General features: G+C 43.9%; 1 protein-coding gene across 2 annotated transcripts in view; it reads left to right on the top strand.

Annotated features, from left to right (window-relative positions):
- Positions 1 to 418: 418 nt before the first annotated feature.
- The window catches only part of sbf2 (SET binding factor 2), a 133117-nt gene continuing 110756 nt past the window's right edge, over positions 419 to 22779 (top strand). For both annotated transcript variants that reach the window (XM_083650853.1, XM_083650852.1), the window contains exon 1: positions 419 to 525. In XM_083650853.1, coding sequence (XP_083506979.1) covers positions 471 to 525 — 55 coding nt within the window. In that variant the 5' untranslated portion in view covers positions 419 to 470. The remainder of the gene's footprint in view (positions 526 to 22779) is intronic.

Raw genomic sequence — 22779 nt, 5'->3', positions numbered from 1 at the left:
CTGTGGAGCTCCAGTGGTCTTTGAAGGGTCTCTGAGGGTCTCTCCAGCAAATCAACAAATTGTTTAATTTCACTGATATTTTATTGACTACACAATGAGTGCAATCAGAGACTATAGGATCACTATTTTGATCATACGTTTCAAACTCCCCTACTGTGGTTATCAATATCTTCCCATCTATAACATATGACAGTTTTGCATTTACAGTAATATCATAGCTAAATCTTCTGTAATGGGGTTCCTAGGGACAAAAGTATTTAGCATGATGAGGAGACTCCTGCCATAGGGCCACTCTGGCCCTGACACAAGGGCCCACAGTCTCCTATTTGTAAACTGAAGGGCCCACGCCCATGGATGCCTCCTGCTCCTACACGCAAGCGCACTGACACTCCTTCTGTCAAACATGGCTGTGCTTTGGAAGAAAGAAAAATGCTGAATTGTGTTGGAAAACCTCGGGAAAAGCAGCAGACATGGCTAGGTTGGCTGATTACTTTACAGTCGTGGGATATGATCATGAAAAAGCCGGTAAGTCTTATAACAGATCGGGTGTCAGATTGAGCCTCGGCGCTGAGGTTTATATATCCAGGCCAGTGTGATGGTGTTGATGCCAGATAGCTTTGCGCTTAGCCTAGCCGCACAGCTAACGTTAACGTTACGACTAGGAGATTGGAAACACTTTCTTTTCCCCCCATTAACCAGCGAGGTGCTAGATGTGATCTGGCACAGATCAAGCCCACGCCTCATCGCGGTGGGCATTTACACGCGATGCGTTTCGATATTTGGAGGGGATCATCTGAAACTTTTCATGGATAAGAGTCCAAATCTGTCACATCCTGTCCCTGTTGTCCCGCTGTCAGTCAGGTCCTTCCCTCGGCGGCGCTCGGAAGTCTGGATGGTTTTCCAGGAGAGGAAAACCTGCAAGGAAATATTTCGTATCTTCGATATTTCATCTCAATCTCATTTGTTTTGCTGCTGACCCAGGCGAGGTCAGTATACTCGTCCTGTTTTGCATCCAATGTTTTGTATTTTAGCTGCGTAAATGTTGGAAGCTCCTGCTACTTGCTTCTCGCCCTGACTGAGCGTTTTGTTACAGCCAGCCACAGGTCTATTTTTACCCACTGTATGCGTAGGGTCATTGATCTGTTGTATTATACTGTATTTGTTTTTGCCGGGGAAGAGTGCTGAACTTTAGATGATGGGCGTATACAGCTGCGAGAAAAGGCAGTCCTTGTGGTTAGCCTGATCCTCTGTCCTCTCATCCCTCTCCAGTGGTTCCCCCTGCATGAGTATTATGGGATATATGAGGCTCCTCATGCTTGAAATTTACGTTATGCCTCAGTTACATTATTTTGTGCACCCACGAGAGAGGACTTGACAGTTTTGCGTAAATTGGATTCAAAGGTTTATACTGTTAGTATAGCTGTCCTAAGTGCTCCCATTTACCTTGATCACATGACAATCAGTCCTTTGTAATAAGCTCAAGTTATCGATCATCAGCTCTTATTGCTACTTATCTACTACTTATCTACGGGTCAGGATCAAAGTCGAATTGTTCTTGTTTGAATGGCCTGCAGGCTGCAGAATAAGAACAATATTGAGTTAATCTACCATAAAAGAAGAAAATAAGTCCCTAGCCTAGAGCAGTGGCTTCCCTCCAGCGCCATGTGTGAGAGAGGGGCCAGACCAGCTGAATCCTCTTAGTCACCATAGCCTTGCTATGCACAATAGGTAAACAGTGTCTTTCATCGGCTCTGTGCATCCCAGCGCCAGCCAACTGACAAATTAATTTTTTGTGTGCTCCGGGGACAAAATGTTCCTGGCATCACCAGAGGAGCCTGAATGGATTCACATTCAGACAGTCTCACCACAAGAAGACATGTCATGGACCATAAGTTTAGTTATTCTCCACTGCTTACGATAATGAGAAATCAATGGATGGAGAGATTTAGTAGGAAATGTGCCACCAGACCGTGGTCTAGTGCATTAGAGTTCTGTGACAGGCTGGTGTCTACTCCACAAGTAAAGACCCCCAGAGAAAAATGATCCCTGCTGCTCTTCACTGAGTTGTATTCATCTGGCTTTGGTGATCAGTTGTTGGTTTGCGTCTGAACTCTGCAGAGGTGGCCTTGTTTTGGAATGGGAGCGATTATCTTACAACTGGAAAATGAAAAGGATTTTCAGACTTGATATACTAAAAAGATATAAAGGATGCCTATGTTGATTTCCCTTCATTCAGCACATGGAGAGCACTTCCTTTAGCGGAGCCAGTTTACGCTCAGCTGTACAGAAGCCAACCTGCTGGCTGGAGCGTGGTCCAGTAGGCTGACGAGACAGCAGATGTTTTATCCTCCACCTTGCTCATTAGGTCAAGCCAGGGATGTTTGCAAAGGTCACCAAGCCCCTTTGCACTGTGACGGGTTTTGCTCCACTGACCTGACCCAGTTTGTTTTGTTAGATTATTATGGATGGACCGCTGGCAAATTTCACGAAACCTGTAATCTGTTGAGGAATAGGGTCGCGATACGATTGTATCACGATACATTGCGATACATTACATATTGCGATATATTGCAATACTTGTATATATTGCAGTACATGCTGTGCACCACCCAGGTAGTGTAATAATATGTACATCACTTTATATGAATAACTTAGTGGACAAATTGAGTCAAAACTACCGAGTGTTGAGTGTCTTACTGAATGCACTGAAATAAAAAGTATTCTTATTGTGTCACTGAGCACACGGCTGTGCAAAAAAACGATATGGCGATATATCACAATATTTTTCTGAAATATCGATACAGTATTGCGGAAAAAAGTATTGCCGTATTGATTTTATTGCACAGCCCTACTAAAAACTCCAAGCCAATGATGAATCAGGCTGACTTCTTAAAAACTACAGTGGAACTATCACTTTAAAGAACGATCCTTTTAAATATGGCTAGAGGAAAATTGAGTAGTGGTAATTTAAAACAGAGCTGCAAAGAAACAATTTCAGTCTCTTAGGGCGAAAACTGTCCCCACTAAAGGGTGGTGAACTTTTTGTCGACAGACCAACCGACCGATCCATTCTCCCCAATTTGGTAGGGGACAATTAGGATGTTGCCTTTGCGAGAAGCTGTTTTGATGACTTTCCAGAGTTTCTCTTCTCTTCTCTTCTTTTAGACCAGCAGTTCCCAACCTTTTCCGAGTCAAGGCCGACTTATCTCAAAAATGTTCGCAGCCCAGATCTGACCGCAAACAGTACGGAGGCCAAATAATGCGTTAGCACTTTTTATAAAAGGAGCTGTCCATCAGCACCACACACAAATCAAAAACTAAAAGTGAGGGGCTGTCTGCAATAGGCTTCAATGAACAAATACTTCATTACAAATTAAATAACGGTATAATTCAACAATGGAGACATGCATTCTCATACATAATAATATTAATAATAATAATAATAAAAATAAGTCAATAGAAATACAATAGAAATACAATACAAATCACGAAGATCGTAATGTTTTGCAAATAATTTGGCGGCCCACTTGCCTTCCCCTCGCGGCCCACAAGTTGGGCATGGCTGTTAATTTAGATGATCCAAAAGGACAGAAACTGCTCTTTTCTGTAGACTTTCTTGTTTCCACCACAAACTAATTTCATCACTTTTGTCCACGAAGAACACTTCTAACTATTTGACTAGAACACAGGTGACCCATATCAATTAGAAACATGTATTGAAAGAAAAATGATTGTCATTGGTGCAGTTACAGTATACAGTAGGCTGAAGTGTGACTGAAGCCCAGGGAGGCTATCTGACCCGTCATCACATGTGGTCTGTTTCAGCTATGTGAAAAATAATATCATATTATGCACAGTGGTGACACACTAGTTTGCTTACCTGGCTCTGGCTACTATGTCATCCACAAATCTTGGAGTTATTTCTGTGCGTAATGTTGGATGCCTGATCTGCATTGAGCAGGAAGTGTGTGTTTTCTTTATGCAGTAGGACGTTTCTCTTTATTGGCAAGATGTTATGTATCTACTCTCTCTTGCTTGCTGCACAGTGCTGCACACCATAAATTGTGATTTGCTATGTGAAACAGAGGAATTTGCCGAGCTGCCTTTGGCAAACAGTTTATTGGATTGGATATCATCGCCCTGTATCATCAAAGTGGTTTTGAATATGCTTCACAGACATAATGGCCGATCGTGATTTTGTGTGACTTTATGGTTTGGATTAATTTTCTGCTCTGGACTCAGAAAATGGCTTATGTAGCGTAACGCAAGCCTGCAAGATATAAAAAGAAAAAACAGCATTCCAAAGTGACTAAGAGCAAAATGCTTCCATATGCAGAATGCTATCTGATGATTAAGATGATGTGATGTTGCTGTGTGTTGTGTACTGTATGTCATAGAAGTTGTGTATTTATAGATACACATATGCAGGCATTCAAGCTGGAGTAATTTCTCAATCAGTGTCTTACTGTACTCAAGTTGCATGACTCAGATGACTGTGTCAGATATGAAACACTCTGGAGGAACATGGTTATGACAGATCTAGAATTGAAATGCCTCTGACTGAAGCGTTATTTTAATAGTCGTACCAAGGATGTTTTATTACGTTTGATCTCAGAGGACTTCACAAAGTCATGAATTGGCTTTCTGTTGTGAGACTTCTCAAAGAGTGTTTGTGTTTTGTGTGACGGCTTACTTGCCGCACCCACAAGGACATTGCTTTTGCAAATAACAGCCATTTCTTAAAAACACAGAAGAAAACCATATCTTTTCCCCCACACTGAGAGCGGTTCATGTTTTTGTCCGCTATTTTTGCGTAGTTTAACCTGGAGAGAAATACTATGGCAAGAGCCTCTCTATTTGTGTTTCTTTCTGTGGTTTATCTTGGATTCTTTTCGCCCGTAACTTGCATGCTCAACTCAATCATTCGACTATTTCTTGGCTACCATGCTAGGCCTTTATAAAATGGTTTTCAAGCTTGTGTTGTGCTGCACCAGTGGGGGGTCATAATTTAATTTAGCGGATCCTTTTCATTATAGCGTCAAGTCGCCTGCTGTAGGGTTGATTCACTGTTGCAGCACACGTGCCTGCTGCCTCTGGGTTGGCAGCATTGGAGCTAAACTCGCTCCTCTCTGCAGTGAATGCCTGCACAGCTGCTGTGTTTTGTGGTGCTTACAGTATGAATTGGTTAACATCTGGACGCAGCTTTTTAAAAGGCTAAAACAAAGTTGAGAAATGGGGAAGGAGATCAGAAAATGAGAAGCAAAGCATTTGCTTATCATTTGAATTTGCTGGGTTTGGATAAAATGACCAGAGTTTTGTTCAGGAGCAGGCTGCTTGAAAACCTATCTCATGCCATATCACAAACATTAACTCATTGAGTGCCAGCCACTTTTGGAGAACGGACGCTCCCAGTGCCAGAGTTTCAGAGCGTTTTCAGTGATTTCTCGAGGCCCACAGAATATTGTGTGATATTAGTATGTAAACACCGAACACGCACAAAGAACAAGGAGACTCTATTGTATCATCAGCAAAAAAAAGTTTATTGATACCATTTTCCGTTCTTTAGTTATGAGCCGGAGAAGATAGGTTGTTTTGAGCAAAAACAGGCTTTTCAAATTAGAAGCTGAGTTATTCCGCCTTTTGTGAAATGAAGCATTTCAAGCACATTCACTGAGTCTGAAGCTAATATTTTCTGATGTAGTGACGTGGTGTAGTTGTGTGGTGCCCTGCGTGCCCCACCCCCCTCTCCCCCCCTCAGCTGCAAACTCCTCCCCACACTAACACACAGCCTCACGCACCCAGCGTCTATTTTCGGAGTGCTCCGTTTTTGTGCGCCGGCTCCCAGCGCGACACGGAAAAGCCAAACCGGACTGCTGAGAATGGTTTGGCCCTTCGGCGTCGGGTGCTGCTTTTCTGGCGGCTAATCGTGTGGAGAAACTATGCAGACAGACAGACAGAGGCAGAGGGGCTCAGTTGTGGGCGCGGATTGACTGCTGTTCGCAGCCAACGTCAGCTCCAGTCAGAGCCATCTATATGGCTCTGGCTGCAGCATGAGCGGTTTCTCTTTCATCACGGGGCTTTTTCCTGTTGTTTTCCTGACCTTTCTCTAATCTGGAGAGCACTGTCGCCACCTAATGAGTCCGTAAAATAGGTTATACACCTTCAATAGCTACAATATTTGTACAGGAGATGCAGGAGGCTTTGATCCACGTCCCACCGTCAAAAAACGCATTTGACGTCGATCGACGTCATTGGCACTCAACGTCACTATTTACTTTGACGTCGATCGACGTCATTGGCACTCAATGAGTTAAGCTTCTGCTGATTTGGAATTGCAACATTTATTGTTGCAAGTTTGCTATCTCAAATTCAATTGTAGAATAGGAAGTATTTGATTAGAAGAATGGAAAGATGGTTATCCATTTTCTACAGATAGAGTTCATTTGACCCTTTCCCTCCCCCAGGGAGTTTATCTCTAACATATTGGATTGCATAGAGAACAAGGTGTTCTCTATGTTGGCTCATGGTAATCTGCACAAGATTATACTTGATCATCCTCCAACGGAAAGGTGGAATAAATCTGTTGTTAACTTGAGTTGAATTGAGATGTGTTGCCTGTTTTATTTTACCAACAGTGACATACAACTCAGTCCACACGAAATATTCTGCATAAAATTGGTTATGGCCAAATCCAAGGGAAGGTTGTAAATCACAATTAAGAATAACTGATTCTGATGTCAAAATGAACAGTTTGTACTGAATGAGTTCAGTGTTTACATTGTCATCTGCCATTGCTTCTTCTGGAGTTCAGACTTTGCAGTGATCATCCAAGATCACCATGATCATCCTGCCCACAAATTGAATAATCCAATCAAAATGGCAGAACATCCCACCCAGTAATCATCGGACCATCTGTCCCCTGGAGGCAGCCAGACTTAGGAAGTGTCAAAAAGTTCTAACAAAGTAGGCAGGCATGATGGTTAACATCCAGAAACAAATGAACCACTCTGTGGAAAAACAAATGTAGGCTAATCACTGGGTCTTCGGAGGGCTGGGTCCTCTGAACCACTTAGGGCTGCACGATATGAGGAAAAGCTGCGATGTGCGATAACACTGTTCAATATTGCGATGACGATATGACCTGCGATAAATAACAAAATGCTATAAACAAAAATATTAATGGGTAGGGGTGCTCCGATCCGGCTAAGCCACGATCCGATTCCAGAATCGATTCCAACGATTCTCGATTCTCGATTCCAACGATTCTCGATTCCAACGATTCTCGATTCCAACGAATCTTGATTCCAACGATTCTCGATTCCAACGATTCTCGATTCCAACGATTCTCGATTCCAGAATCTAGAATCGATTCTCAATTATATAGTTTTATATTGCAATAACACACAAAGGTAAATCTAAGACAAAAAATGACAAATGTATTAATGCTGAACTTCAAATTCAACTTCTGAAGTATTACAGTGAGGGCCTAAATTCATTTTGCAATATGAGTGTGTTAATTTAAGCATACGTATCAGTAAGTGGCACGGGATTCTCAAAGCCTGTGTTGAGGATCATACGAACAAAAATGCACTCTTGAAGCTAAAAAAAATCCAAAACCATAATGATTATTGAAAGATATTCCATATTCCAGACTGAAATGTTATAACAGAAGTGGAGTATTGGCCAGAATGACATGAACATTTGGACACTTATTCAGCCGGTATCTTGCATGTTGCGTTCAGGTGCACTGTAAAAAAAATAAAAAATAAAATATATATATATATATTTTGCGATAACACGTGACTTTTGCGATGTGTTCATCGCGCATTTTCTTATCGCGATGACGATGAAAATACGATTAATCGTGCAGCCCTACTCCCGCTTCCACCAATCCATTTTGTGATTTAGAGGTCGACTGAATGCAACCTTCTTAATCACATAAGTAGGCTAAAACAAACTACAGGCAACCGACAAAATAGGGGAAGCCTATTTTATTGCACTGTCAAGTTGGATGTATCTATCTGCACATGAGGAGATGAGCTGATTCGATTGGCCATGATTGTATAAAAGCCCCGGCCAGACCTTTCCACAGTTCTGTCATTTCTGTTCTGATAATCGTTCTGTTTTTCTAACATCAGGGATTTTCTGCCTCCATTGATCGGTGGTTTGGCAGCTTCCCGTTTGGATTCAGACTTCAGTGGTGAGAGGCATCCTGACCACAATGGAGGAGTTCCTTCCTCTCTGTTGTAGAATGCACAAGTGTGATAGCCTAGCGCTGGCCTGCACAGGGAAACTCCACTGGCTAGCTCCACTACTCTCGATCAAGCATCTGGATAAGGGCTTATTATGCTAAAGAGACAGTCAGAGCTTTGTGTCTCACTTCCAAGTGAAGTCAAGTTCAGGTTAGAGAGTAGACATCTTAAGAGTCAACAAGAGATGAGAAAGGGTGGTGTGTACATTAGGAAGAAAATTGAACTCAAGCAGCAATAGATCTCTTTCTCTGACGAGCCCTTTTCTGAATCTGATGACAGCTTGACTGCAATATCTGCATTTATATACAGTCCAAGCGTATGGGATCATGAACTCTTGTGTCTGCAATTTAACCACACAGACATTGTTCTAAACTCACACTAGCCTCAGTAAGAATCAACAGTTGTAACCAAGGGAATTGTGCACAATGCACAACGAATGATGTCTAATCCTAGTTTCTAGGCATGGGGTTTCCACAACTAGCCTAATAATTGGTCTCTGCCTGTGTTGTAAATCTGCACGCCTTATACAATAAAATGATGTAATCGATGAAGATAAATTGCTTGTATTCCAAGAAACTGGTCTCCAGTTAATCTTGGGTAGCCAGCCACACCAATGATGAGAGGTCTGGAGAAAATGTTAGGTGCTTTCTCACTGGCGCCCCGGTACCGTTCCCGAGCACACTTGTCCCCAAATTGACCCCAGTTTCAGAAAGTTTGACTAGTGTGACTGTGAACGTTCCGTTCCGTTCCGCGCCCGGGCGCGCAACGGGGAACCGTGACAGGATCCACTTGAACAGGTGGTCTGGGGAGCGCTTTGGCATGCCCGGGCACGGAACACTTGCGAGTGTGAAAGCCAGCCGTTCCGAACCACATAAGACAACACACGGGCGAGGATACACTCCAGGCATAGTTGATGACGCAAGTGCACTCTGTTCTGTTTCCGAGCGCGGAAGAAATGTTGTAATGTGAAAGCTGACCAGCGGGGGAGAGGGGAGGGGGGGGGGGGGGGGGGGGGCAATCGTTCCCGGGTGCGGAACGGAACGGAACGAAAGCAATCGTTCCCAGTGAGAAAGCGGCTGTAGAGAAGTGAGACATTGGGACCTCAGAGAAGAGTGGAAGGGACACTTGTTTTCTAAGCAGGTGTAACAACACTAGCTGCCTAGCCTGCTAATGCTATTACACCAGACAACGGTGATGAAGCCATCATAGTTTCTCATGTTGACAACTCGACTGAACAACAAAGATGCAATAAGCATGTTTTGTTTACAAAGATGCAATGTAAAAGTTTAATTGACGAAGCATGGTCATTTGTCAACAGTAACCCAGTGGGTGGCCCATATCTGTTGGTGGGTTTGTTGATAATAGAGAGGCAAAGTGACCGCCTACTTCCTGCTTCAGCACTGTACAGTACCAGACATTTTCATCCTTATTTATTTTCCCATAGACATTAGGCATGGGTCGATTTCCGGTTTTACCGGTTCGGTTCGGTATACGAGCCCAAACCGGTTTGATCACGTGCAAACCGAAAAAACCTAAAAAAAAAAAAAAAAAAATTTTTTTTTTTTTTTTTTTTTTTTTTTTTTAATTTAATTTTTTTTTTTTTTTGCCAGTCCATTCTGATTGCACTATTGTTCGTATTAGCCTCTTCTCAAGTTGCACTAGTAGGCAAAAGTCTTATTTTGTTTATTATGTTGATGTTTGAAGAAAAGTTAAGCTGAATAGTTATGAGAAATAAAAACAGTGTATTGTTACAGTTAAAAGGTTCTGCTTATTTGTATTCAGTGTTCGTGCTGGTTGGCAGCATACCAGCTTAGAGGTGCATTATCGCCACCAACTGCAGCCGCTTTGATACGTTTTTTTGGGGAATATCGAACCGGTTTCAAAATGTTCAAACCGACCCATGCCTAGGCCCTATATTGTGTGAATTTGTGAGTTTTGAAGTTTATAAGGCAGCTCAGCTGTAAGCCAATCCATTCTGATTGCACTGCTTGTGTTTTTATTAGCCTTTTTCTCAAGTTGCACTATAGGCAGAAGTCTTATTTCATTTATTATTTTGATGTTTAGAAGAAAAGTTGAGCTGAATAGTTATGAGAAATAAATACAGGGTGTGTTTGTTACACAGGTGTCCTGCTTCTTTTTATTCAGTATCATTGCTGGTTGACAATACCAGCTTAGAGGTGTATTATCGCTATCAGGTGGACTGAAGTTGCACTACAGACAGTTATGGGCCACACTCTGGAGCCCTGCTTGAAAAAAAAAAAAAAAAAAAATTTTTTTTTTTTTTTTTAATTACAAAAAAAATCGGTATACCGGTTCGATCCGGTTTAGACGGCAATATCGAACCGGTTTTAAAATTTTCAAACCGACCCAGCCCTAATAGACATAGACATTTCGTAAAATGCTTATAAACAGTGGAAAAAGGAGCTTCTTGGTTTATTTTTTAGAGAAAGATTTAATGCAGAAGTGTTGGTACACAGGTAACCTGCACAGGTTTACAATACAATGTACAATTTCAGAAAAATGGAGACACGGGCAAGAACAACCTCACTGGGTCTTCGTCAGGCTGTAAAATGCTTATAAAAATAGCTTTACTTGTTCAACTTCAAACCAAATGGTTCAGCTATATTTAGAAAAGATTTAAGGAAAATATTCTTTCGATGTAGTTTTTTTAAGTTTTGGTCCAAGTGAAATGTTCTATGGTCTCTCCCGATTCTAAATATAGCTGAACCATGAAAGCTGAAGCAAAGTTGGATTGGTTTGAATGATGTCAATAACCCAGCCCTTTCTTACCAACTGTTTTGTTAGAACACGAGCAGGAGGTGTGGCCATGCAAGATAAGTTTCCAATTTCTGAAATGGCACACTGTACTTTTTTTGTTTTCTCAACATCGAAATGTCAAGCCAGCAAGTGGATATCTTTGCATATATGCTTGCATTGCACTAATCCATGCATTGGGTTTTGACCATGGCACAGGCACAATCAGTACTGTTATTTCTGTTCTGTTTGTGGTTCTGGATATGAGGCTTGAAGTACAGAGCTGGTACACACCCACAGTGGTTCCAATGCGTAGTACAGTACATACTGTGCATGGTACAGCGTATTCCTTTTTTGAATTCCCCCCTCGGGGACAATAAAGTTCAACTTAACCTTCATTTGAACTGACTTTAGTTTTAAAGGTTTTCATTTTAATCAATTCTTGGGGAGTAACAACAACCAGAAATGATAAATCACTAGATTTATGATAAGCCTACGTGTTTTCTCCACTCATTATTTCTTTTTGAATATTTAAGTTGATCGTGGGTCCTGAAGCAAACCACATGTCTTGGTTATGTGATCAATATCTTACCATGGATTTATCTTCCGCTCCTATGGAAACAGTGCCATATTTATGATGTGTGAGCAAAGGAGAAGCGTAAGAAGCTCTGTAATAACTTTCTATGTGTGGTTACTTCATGTTTTGAAGCTCAAACGCTCACCGCTTGCATAATTGTGATTATTTTCCTATTCCTCCAGCTCTTTGACTTGGGCATGACCTCTCAGCGTTGTCTATCCTTCCAAATATTTTTCCTTCTCTGCAGCTGTCTTTGGATGCCGGAATGCTTCCTGGAATTGGATCTTTATGACATCATCAATTTGCTAATCTATGATACCCTTTTGCCATGCAAACAATGCCCGTGCCTATTCTTTTGCATATCACCCACAAGAACATCCAGTCCAGTATATCTCTAGGATGGAGGCTATGGAAAGCTCTTTGGCATGTTTTTGGAGTGCAGATAGGCTTGGTTAAATCTGAAACAACATTGAGGTCTATCTGGTGTCTCTACCCTGTATTGGGATGTCAAAAGAGGGTCTTGGTAGTGGAATGGAGGAGCAGTGGAGGAGAAGTAAGTTAGAAGTATTGGAGAACCTGTGCCTGAACTGGTCCACCTGTCTGCATAACTAGGCCAAAAGCAGGTTGCGGGCTGACGTGGTTATGACGTAAGCAAGCTGGCGGCACACAGTCCACTGGGGGCCTGGCCATACATGGTAAAATAAGCATTTGGCTGATTTATATAGAACAGCGCTGCAATGAGATAAGTCAGGGAGATTGATGGAGCTTTTTCCAAGAGGAGAAACATCTGCTCTAATCAAGAAAGACTAACAACGTTTCTTCTGGTTATTTTTCACTGGTTGTTGAGACTATGCTAAATCACGCAACTGAGTAATAAACTATTAGGCGTATTCCATCTATCTTTTGGTCTGTTGGGCTCAGTTCTGGCTTTGCTTTGTGTGAGAGCAAATATTTGTTCGTCATTCCCTCCTCAGCAGCACACATTTGTCTCTTGTGTCCTGAAATCACATTGTGTGTGTGTGTGTGTGTGTGTGTGTGCGTGTTGTGCTGCAGACCAAAACTGTATGAATATTATATTTTCTGTGAAATATCACAACCATCATTATGTTGATAATAACTTACAAAAAATGCATTGGTACAGTAATTGCGAAGAGGAGATATTTTTTTCTAATGCGTGCAAAGTGTCTGTGCGTGAGTGAGCAGACTTGTGTTCAGCCACAGCTATTGTCATTTTACGCCTGAATCTTTCAAGAAGTGTAAAGAGCACCCCTGCGGGTGACCTAACAGAGCCAGATTTTTGAATGAGGTCATTAGGAATGAGTAAATGGGCAAAAATGGCTCCAATTAGTCCAAGATTTATACTGTACTGTGCAATTTTCATAGCAGTCATATTCAAGATTTATACTGTACTGTGCAATTTTCATAGCGGTCATATTCATCAAAGAAAGTTGTTAACAAAGACTCATATTTATTCCGAAGAACTTTATTCATTTTTGATTTTACTTTTCTTTAGTCATAATGACGTTATGGCTATGGAATAGAATATTCAAATTTGAGAAAAAAAGACAGTATATCTCGATCTACAGTATCTATCTATCTATCTATCTATCTATCTATCTATCTATCTATCTATCTATCTATCTATCTATATTCAGTACAGCCCTATCTGAATGTTGATTCTCATAAGCTTTGAGTCAGTCTAGTTCATAGTACTTCCCCGTCTGTGGATCAAAGTAGCATTTCAGGCAAGGATCATAGAGCACATTCAAATACTCGTCCTCATTCTCCTCTTCATGCACGGACACATCCCCTCCTCCACTAATTAGATCTTTGTGATGGGGCCATGTACTGCCTGACTTCTGCTGGCTGAGAGGGATAATGGGAGGACTGAGCACATCCATCCACTCCCTGGGGTTTGAGTGCAGGAGGGGGTTAATTTCCTTCTGATAGTGGTGACCATGATTAGTTGGCTTGTGCTCTCTGGAGTCTTCCAGGATAACGTCTTGTAGGAATCTCCTACAAAATGGTGCACTGCTGTCCTCGTCCAGAGCCTGGCTTGCTACCCGTCGTCCACATGAGCCAAACCTGTGGCCATGCCTGCTAGGTGAGACGCAGCGTTTTGGGACCACCCCAGCTGGTTCAGCGCTCCCACTGGATGAAGAAGAGTGAGGGGGGATATTGGTGATGTTTGGGGTAAGCTCTTTGGTCGATGTTTGGTTTGTGTTATGAGACCCAGGTTGGACTTTTAGATGCACATCCAGAGCTGGATCAGGAAATCTGGGAGAAACAGCGCTGGAGTCAACACTAGCTCTATGATGGGGGAACTGGGTGTAGATCTTATCCTCTTCGCTTTCACCACCTATAAAGTCGTCTTCGCTCCCACTGGATGAAGAGTGAGGGTGCATATTGGTGATGTTTGGGGTAAGCTCTTTGGTCAATGTTTGGTCTGTGCTATGAGACCCAGGTTGGACTTTCAGATGCACATCCAGAGCTGGATCGGGAGATCTGGGAGAAACAGGGCTGGAGTCAACACTAGCTCTATGATGGGGGAACTGGGTGTGGATCTTATCCTCTTCGCTTTCACTACCTATAAAGTCGTCTTCGCTCCCACTGGATGAAGAGAGAGGCGGGATATTGGTGATGTTTGGGGTAAGCTCTTTGGTCGATGTTTGGTCTGTGCTATGAGACTCAGGTTGGACTTTCAGATGCACATCCAGAGCTGGATCATGAGATCTAGGAGAAACGGGGCTGGAGTCAACACTAGCTCTATGATGGGGGAACTGGGTATAGTAGATCTTATCCTCTTCGCTTTCACTACCTATAAAGTCGTCTTCGCTCCCACTGGATGAAGAGTGAGGGTGCATATTGGTGATGTTTGGGGTAAGCTCTTTGGCTGATGTTTGGTTTGTGCTATGAGACCCAGGTTGGAATTTCAGATGCACATCCAGAGCTGGATCAGAAGATCTGGGAGATACAGGGCTGGAGTCAACACTAGCTCTATGATGGAGGAACTGGGTGTAGATCTTATCCTCTTCGCTTTCACCACCTATAAAGTCATCTTCGCTCCCACTGGATGAAGAGTGAGGGTGCATATTGGTGATGTTTGGGGTAAGCTCTTTGGTCAATGTTTTATCTGTGCTATGAGACCCAGGTTGGACTTTCAGATGCACATCCAGAGCTGGATCAGGAGATCTGGGAGAAACAGGGCTGGAGTCAACACTAGCTCTATGATGGGGGGACTGGGTGTAGATCTTATCCTCTTCGCTTTCACTACCTATAAAGTCGTCTTCGCTCCCACTGGATGAAGAGTGAGGGTGCATATTGGTGATGTTTGGGGTAAGCTCTTTGGTCGATGTTTGGTCTGTGCTATGAGACCCAGGTTGGAATTTCAGATGCACATCTAGAGCTGGATCAGGAGATCTGGGAGATACAGGGCTGGAGTCAACACTAGCTCTATGATGGGGAAACTGGGTGTAGATCTTATCCTCTTCACTTTCACTACCTATAAAGTCATTTTCGCTCCCAGTGGATGAAGAGGGAGGGGGCATATTGGTGATGTTTGGGGTAAGCTCTTTGGCTGATGTTTGGTTTGTGCTATGAGACCGAGGTTGGACTTTCAGATGCACATCCAGAGCTGGATCAGGAGATCTGGGAGAAACAGGGCTGGAGTCAACACTAGCTCTATGATGGGGGAACTGAGTGTAGATCTCATCCTCGCTTTCACTACCTATAAAGTCATCTTCAGGTTGGGCCCCATTGCACATCCTTCCTTTCCTCTGAACCTGATAATCTATCTTCTCCACCTTCTCCTGGTCACCATATCCCTGCCCTCGTCTGGCTGAGTCATGCGGTGATGAGAATGTGAACACCTCCTCTCCCAGAATGAGCTGGGGCTCCCCATCACTCTCCCCAAGGACCTTCAGGTCAGAGGAGCAGCCTGGCCTTGACCAGCAGGAAATTGACTCTGCTGCTGTGAGAGTGGCATTGGCACTTTCCTCAGCAGGACTGTAGCATGATTCATCTGGTGTTTGAAGACCTCTCTTATTTTCTGTCAGGTTCAGAGGATGTCCACTGCTCTCTTGCCTAGTGGACATCTCTCCGTTCCCACTCCTGTTTCTGTGGCCACCAGGCACAGCATCTGGATGGGCTGATGATGGTAGCCCCTCTCGTCCAGCCGTGTTGACCCGTAGCACCTTCTTACAGTCTTTTGGGAGATGCGTCTTTAAGCCAGGTGTTCCTGTGAGCTCAAATCCAAAGTTACCCTCATGAAGAGTGTGGCAAGGCTCTCCGTGTGATGAGTTCTCACTTGGGTTGGCAGTGCTCTGACTCATAGTACCTTTTTGGATTGTTCTAGCAGTGGAGTTGGGCCCTGTATTCAGGGTACGGACTGCGCTTCCATCTGGTCCCTCTGAGGCTCCACTGCTTTTCCTTCCAGTTTGAGGAGGAGGTCCTGAAACCCTGGAGCCAAAGGCTGTGTGTGAGGAACCCTGGGGCCTGCTTCTTCGGCTGGCTGATGTGGCAGTGGCAGACTGATCTGATGCACAGTCAGAGTTAGCACTGGGGTTGGGCCCCGTATTCAGAGTATGGACTACGCTTCCATCCAGTCCCTCTGAGGCTCCACTGTTTTTCCTTCCAGTTTGAGGAGGTCCTGAAACCTTTGAGCCAAAGGCTGTTTGTGAGGAACCCTGCGGCCTAGTTTTTCGACTGGCTGATGTGGCAGTGGCAGACTGATCTGATGCACAGTCAGAGTTCACAAGGCCAGCCTGCTGCATCTTCTTCATGTTCAATAGATGGAATTCATGATACACTCCAGGTAGGAACTGGCAACTACGAGGGATCAAGTCCAAGAAACCGGCTCCACTGAGAAACATGCCATCAGCCGACATCTCTGTAGGTTCTGCTCTAGCAGTGGAGTTTGGCCCCGTATTCAGGGTACGGACTGTGCTTCCATCCAGTCCCTCTGAGGCTCGACTGTTTTTCCTTCCAGTTTGAGGGGGAGGTCTTGAAACCCTGGAGCCAAAGGCTGTGTGTGAGGAACCCTGGGGCCTAGTTTTTCGGCCGGCTGATGTGGCAGACTGATCTGATGATGCACAGTCAGTGTTCACAAGGCCAGCCTGCTGCGTCTTCTCCATCTTCAATACACTCTCGGCGGCTCCACTGAGAAACGTGCCATCAGTCGACATCTCCGTAGCCTCTGCTTTCACGGTGAAGATCCTTCGCAGTTTGCAGCTGGCAAACAAAGTGATGCCATCCAGTGTCAAAAAAGCAGTACCCTTGAACAGCGCCCCGGTGAACGATGCGAGGTCAATGCACAAGTTAGACCAAATATTGCATTTCAATCCAACTAAAGGTATCCTTGCATGCAATGGTGTAGCAAAGAGCTCCTTATGCACTGTTGATAGGTAGAGTCTCCTCTTCAGGTGCCCTGAAACAGTGATCACCAGCTCAACTGAGAAGTCTTTACTTTGAGGAACATTCACTTGAAGGACCAAGAATCTCTGAAGGAGCCCAAGAGCCATTTTACCATCTTCTGGCATTTGCATTTTAACAGTTTGGCTGCTACCCTCCAGACAATACACAAATCCTTTGACTTCTTTGTGATACTCTTTACGTATGGCCGATGCCCCCCCGTGAAGCTTCCATTTTGCCACAGGGTCTTTGCCCTGTGCACTGAAGATCTCAACCACGGGTCCATCCTGATAAATATTCTTGAACATTTTACGATATGAACGTTATTAGCGTGCCTGTTTTGTTTTTTTGCTTGAGCGACATCACTGATGCTATGACCTCACTGATGAGGTCATAAATCACTGATGATGTCATACAGTTCTACATCCTACATCACTGATGAGATCACAGTTGCTTGAGTGACATCACTGATGACATGACATCATCAGTGATGTCATAAAGGTGGAAAGGTTTTTCTGCCTTCTTCCGTTCTTTAGTTATCGACACTTGTCTTGAATGTAGGCCGTTTTCACCAAAAACACCCATCTCTCACCAGGAAGCTGAGAAAAATGCCTTTTTGTGCAGCAGAGCGAGGGAGAGATTCACCCCGCACTCGAGAGCGTACGGGGTGGGTCACACTCTCATCTTGCTGGGGGTTCTAGAGCTCTGTGTGTGGAGGTCTGGGGGCATATTTGACAGCTGAAATTGACACTATAATGTAATACATAGTAAACTAGATGCCCTGCTTTTGGCATTTGGCCTGTCTTTTTCTTTATCAAATTCAGCCTTTAGTTTTCGTTGAGTTTGTTTCATTTTCATTTTTATGTCCAGTGTGACAAAGAATGGAATATCCTGGTTTTTGGAATTGCTTCCACTCATTCTTTTTGCTAGCGGATGTTCAAATTAGCATGTTCCTCCTCAGGCCTGGGTTCTATTATCCTGGCCGATGGGGTTCTTTATTGTTATCAGGGGGGCTGTATTTGAAAGCTTGGCTTGTTTTAATACAGAGTGCAGCCTCATGGAATGTGAGGAATTCTGACATTTATTTTCATCCTTGGGTGAAAATTGGACCTTGAAGAACTCAAAGCATGTGATTTCAATTAGAGGAGCAGTGAGGACCTGAAGATATGTGAGGGTCAGATAGACCTAGCGCTGTCCCTATACAGTGTGTGGATACGATGTGCTCCACTACTGCAGGTGAAGAGCGGTAACACTGCCACCAGCACCTCAGTTCTGTAACGCAGAACCCTAATACTAAAGCCATATGATTTCTGCAAAACTGAAAAAACGGACGGAATCATGGAATTTGGTAACAAAAATGGAATCAACTCTAAAACATGGAATTTTGCAGAATTTCCCATAATTTAGCTGAAATTGATAAAAAAAAATAGGTCTAATGATCAAAATCAAAAGTAGACGTAATTATTGGAACCTAAATGATTTCATAATTGTAAAATAGGCCTATAGGGAAATAATTCAGTTTTCGATTAGGGTGTTTTGAGAGTAGGGTCGGTCTTCTGTGGGACCAAAAAAAACAAGAATGTACTGTATGGATCCTCCTAACCCTTAAATTAAATTAAAATGGGGAAAAATAATATATATAAATAATAATCTAAATAATATAAAAATCAAACAGATTTCATATGGCCCTACCTAATACACACACAGTCCTCAACCAACAAACATACAAGCCCTATCCCCACACACAGGCCAAAGAGCCTTGTCAAGATGAATTCCCCTCTCTGTCAGAGCGAGCTCTGCCACTGAAGGTGCGTTCACACCGACCTATTAAAGTTGGTCGCTGGCGTCGAGTTTACATACAAAGTCAATGCAAACGAGCGATTGAGCGTATATTCGCCTGGGAGAATAATCGCTGGGCGTCTGAGCGGCAGAGACAGAGCGACAGGGAGAAAATACGCTCGTCGCTCAAGATGAAATATTCCAACTCGAGCGAAAATACGCTGGCATCAGTCGCTCGCTGTTCAATGCTGATTGGCTGCTGTGTGAGAGCGAGTCAAGGATCACTCTGGCTTGGAACAAACCGCTGGTTTATTGTGTGGCAACAAACCACATTGACAGCCTGACAGCTGACATGAAGTGAAGTCTGTACTACCGGTATGCAGCTCGCATTAGGAGCACGCTGATAGGCTTAGCTTGTAAACAATGACGGTGGCTCGTAGTGGACAAACAGCATGACATTGCGTAACGTTATATCCCCCACATGTCCGTCATTTCGTGTGCCTGTTGATGAGCGATTTAAACAGAGCGACAGAGCGATTCCAAAGGGTTGACTTGAACGACAGAGCGAAAAATAAATATCTCGGTGTGAACGCTCCTTGAGAGCTACAGTACAGTGTGTCTGCAGCAGGCAGCTCACTCAGAGCTACAGTACAGTCTGTCTGCAGCAGGCAGTTCACTCAGAGCTACAGTACAGTGTGTCTGCAGCAGGCAGCTCACTGAGAGCTACAGTACAGTCTGTCTGCAGCAGGCAGTTCACTCAGAGGTACAGTGTGTCTGCAGCAGGCAGCACACTCAGAGCTACAGTACAGTGTGTCTGCAGCAGGCAGCTCACTCAGAGCTACAGCACAGTGTGTCTGCAGCTCACTCAGAGCTACAGTACAGTGTGTCTGCAGCAGGCAGTTCACTCAGAGCTACAGTACAGTGTGTCTGCAGCAGGCAGCACACTCAGAGCTACAGTACAGTCTGTCTGCAGCAGGCAGCTCACTCAGAGCTACAGTACAGTGTGTCTGCAGCAGGCAGCACACTCAGAGCTACAGTACAGTGTGTCTGCAGCTCACTCAGAGCTACAGTACAGTGTGTCTGCAGCAGGCAGTTCACTCAGAGCTACAGTACAGTCTGTCTGCAGCAGGCAGTTCACTGAGAGCTACAGTACAGTGTGTCTGCAGCAGGCAGCTCACTCAGAGCTACAGTACAGTGTGTCTGCAGCAGGCAGCTCACTCAGAGCTACAGTACAGTGTGTCTGCAGCTCACTCAGAGCTACAGTACAGTGTGTCTGCAGCAGGCAGCACACTCAGAGCTACAGTACAGTGTGTCTGCAGCAGGCAGCACACTCAGAGCTACAGTACAGTGTGTCTGCAGCTCACTCAGAGCTACAGTACAGTGTGTCTGCAGCTCACTCAGAGCTACAGTACAGTGTGTCTGCAGCAGGCAGCTCACTCAGAGCTACAGTGAGTACAGTGTGTCTGCAGCTCACTCAGAGCTACAGTACAGTGTGTCACGGGGATTCTGCTGTTCGTCGAGCTAATTCGGGTACCTGACCTCTGGCCAAACTGTGACACTGTGGCTTCTCTAAGTACAGCAGGCCATTTGCCTGCTAAGTAGATTGCTTAGTCATGGTATTTTGCTGTGTCGAGATGTGATAGCTTAATTGTTATGTTACATATCTGTTGTCACAGATCCCCCCCCCCCTTTTTTGGCCATCTTATACTATACTCCGTCCATTACTTTACACCCACCTTGCCATTCAGTGCACAGCAAGACAAGTGCACAATGACTCTTTTTGTGGATACTGTTGCTATTTTCTTCTGAGTCTAAGCGGATCAGACTGAGTGGCCAAGATTTCATTGCCATGACCAACACAGCAATTTCACATGCTCAGTCTAGTGCAAGGCAAGCCAGTGGTTTCCTCAAAACTCTTCTGATTCCAGGTTTTTAACTTTTGAAAGAGAACAAATCCTAAGCGTTGCTCAGTTTGGCACTAAACCAGTTGGCTTCTGCTGTATACGTTTGCAGCAGGTGCTAGTAGAATCCATTTAAATTCCAACTATGACGATAAAAAGTGTCCTTTTATAGATTCTACCTAGTATGTTAACAACAAGGTATGTGACTCATCATTCAGGCCAGGATGCTTGCAATTAAGGCATTTTGGCCTTCACTAATTGTATAAACCAAATCAACAATGACATATCTATCTATTTATCCATTTTAGTCAAATGTATGCCAAGAAATAGTAGATTTCAATAGTAGATTAGCTCTGAGCTAGCTCTGAGCTAGATTAAATAGTAGATTCAATGTCTCTGTCTCTGATTCTTGATATGAGACCATTTTCCCCTTGGCTGATGAAGAACAACTGGGTCCTAACTCTCAGAGAGTGACTGAGTTTAAAATAACGTTGAGATGAAATCATAGCGTCAGACAGCACAGTGTGACAAAATCCATATTGAGAAACGGTCCTTAAAATGCTGTTTTTGGCATGTTGGATAATGGATTCTTTCTTCTTTGTTAATTAGATTTAATTTTCATTTATTAGCTTTCCAGATTGTGGAATAAGAATGCTCAACCTTATACATTTTTGGTGTGTTTTGAGTTTTGACTCATCGTTGCACGAGGTTGACATGAATAATTACATCCAATTTTATTTTGAAAGTTTTGCAAGACCCAGCAGCCATATGTGGCCTTGTGGGAAGAGTTTTGAGGCAGTCATTTCATTGTTAAAGCTTGCCTTGCATTGTTCAACCTTTGCAAATCAGCCGTTCATTAGAGACCAAGGTCTGACAAGCGAGCATCAGGGGTAAAAGAGAGACTGTACCATGAGGGACAGCCTCCTCCTTCACAGCACCATCTCAGCAGGCGGCAGGCGCTACAAACACTGTAACCAAAAACTAATTGTCTTGGCGCAACTTTATGGAGTAGCTACTTTTTGGTTTTGGCACTGTGCCAGTGCAGGAGAAAGGGAGATTTCTGTTATATCTCTAATCTAGTTTGATTCAACTCAGCAAACTGCACTGACCAAATGGCAAGGCAGACTCATTAATAACCCACAAAAGGCTGCACATGTCAATGTCCAAATTGACTTCCGTTATCTCCTTTACACAACTGAATATGAGTTCAGTGCATTCACAATAATTTCCTTTGTTTTTTTTAGCTAGGCTCAGAGACAAGTGACATTGTAATATAATAAACCAGCACCACTAATTCATTCTTTCATTAGTCTCGCTGGCCAGCCTCCTCTCCCTTCCGTCCAAGGAGTCTGGCGCCGCAGGTCTCCATAGTGGGATTGCGATGGGTGGCGCTTAGCGGCAGTCCCCTTGGAAAATAGTTTTCAACAATCCAACTTGCCGTTTTCAGCGTGTAGCAACGAGCTAGTGTGTAGGTTTCTGCCGTTAGCTTGCTAGCTAGTTAGCATTGTTGTTTTCACTGAGGCAGCAGGGCACTATTTACAGCGACCCACAAGGAGGAGGGAGCGGAAGCCGCTTTGATTGACATGGTCGGAGCCAATGACAGAGTTTGTAATAAGCCGGGAGCGGACATCCGGCTCCCACCGAAACAGTCGCTCCAATGGGACAGCAGCTGTAGCGCAGGGGAGGGTTTATCCCAGTTATGGAGACCTGCGGCGCCAGACACCTCGGACAGAAGGGAGAGGAGGCTGGCCAGCGAGAGATTTAGAATGCATTTTCTTTGACAGTTAGGAAGCTGCAGGCTGTTCATCCAAGCTCTATGTGATTGAGGCAAACCCCAGAATGAAGGGATGAAAGAATACAGACAGAATGATAAATGATGAACTGTAGGAATGCAGGGAGTTCATCCTGGAGTTTGCGATGAACTTGTATTTAATGTCAATTAGGCCAATCAAGGTTTTTCCTGGCGCAGAACTGGGCCTTTAGGGGGTGACTAGAGTGCATACGTCAGTAGCATGATCGATCATACTTACTGTCGTGCGTAGCCGACTTTTCACTTTTGGGTTTCTGAACACAAGAATATCAGCCATTGTTGGAAATTATGGCACCA

The sequence above is a fragment of the Poromitra crassiceps genome (genome assembly GCF_964638095.1).
Source record: "Poromitra crassiceps genome assembly, chromosome: 14".
In the NCBI taxonomy this organism is placed as follows: Eukaryota; Metazoa; Chordata; class Actinopteri; order Beryciformes; family Melamphaidae; genus Poromitra; species Poromitra crassiceps.
Note: the sequence above shows the minus strand (reverse complement) of the source record. Positions and strands in the feature narration are given on the sequence as shown.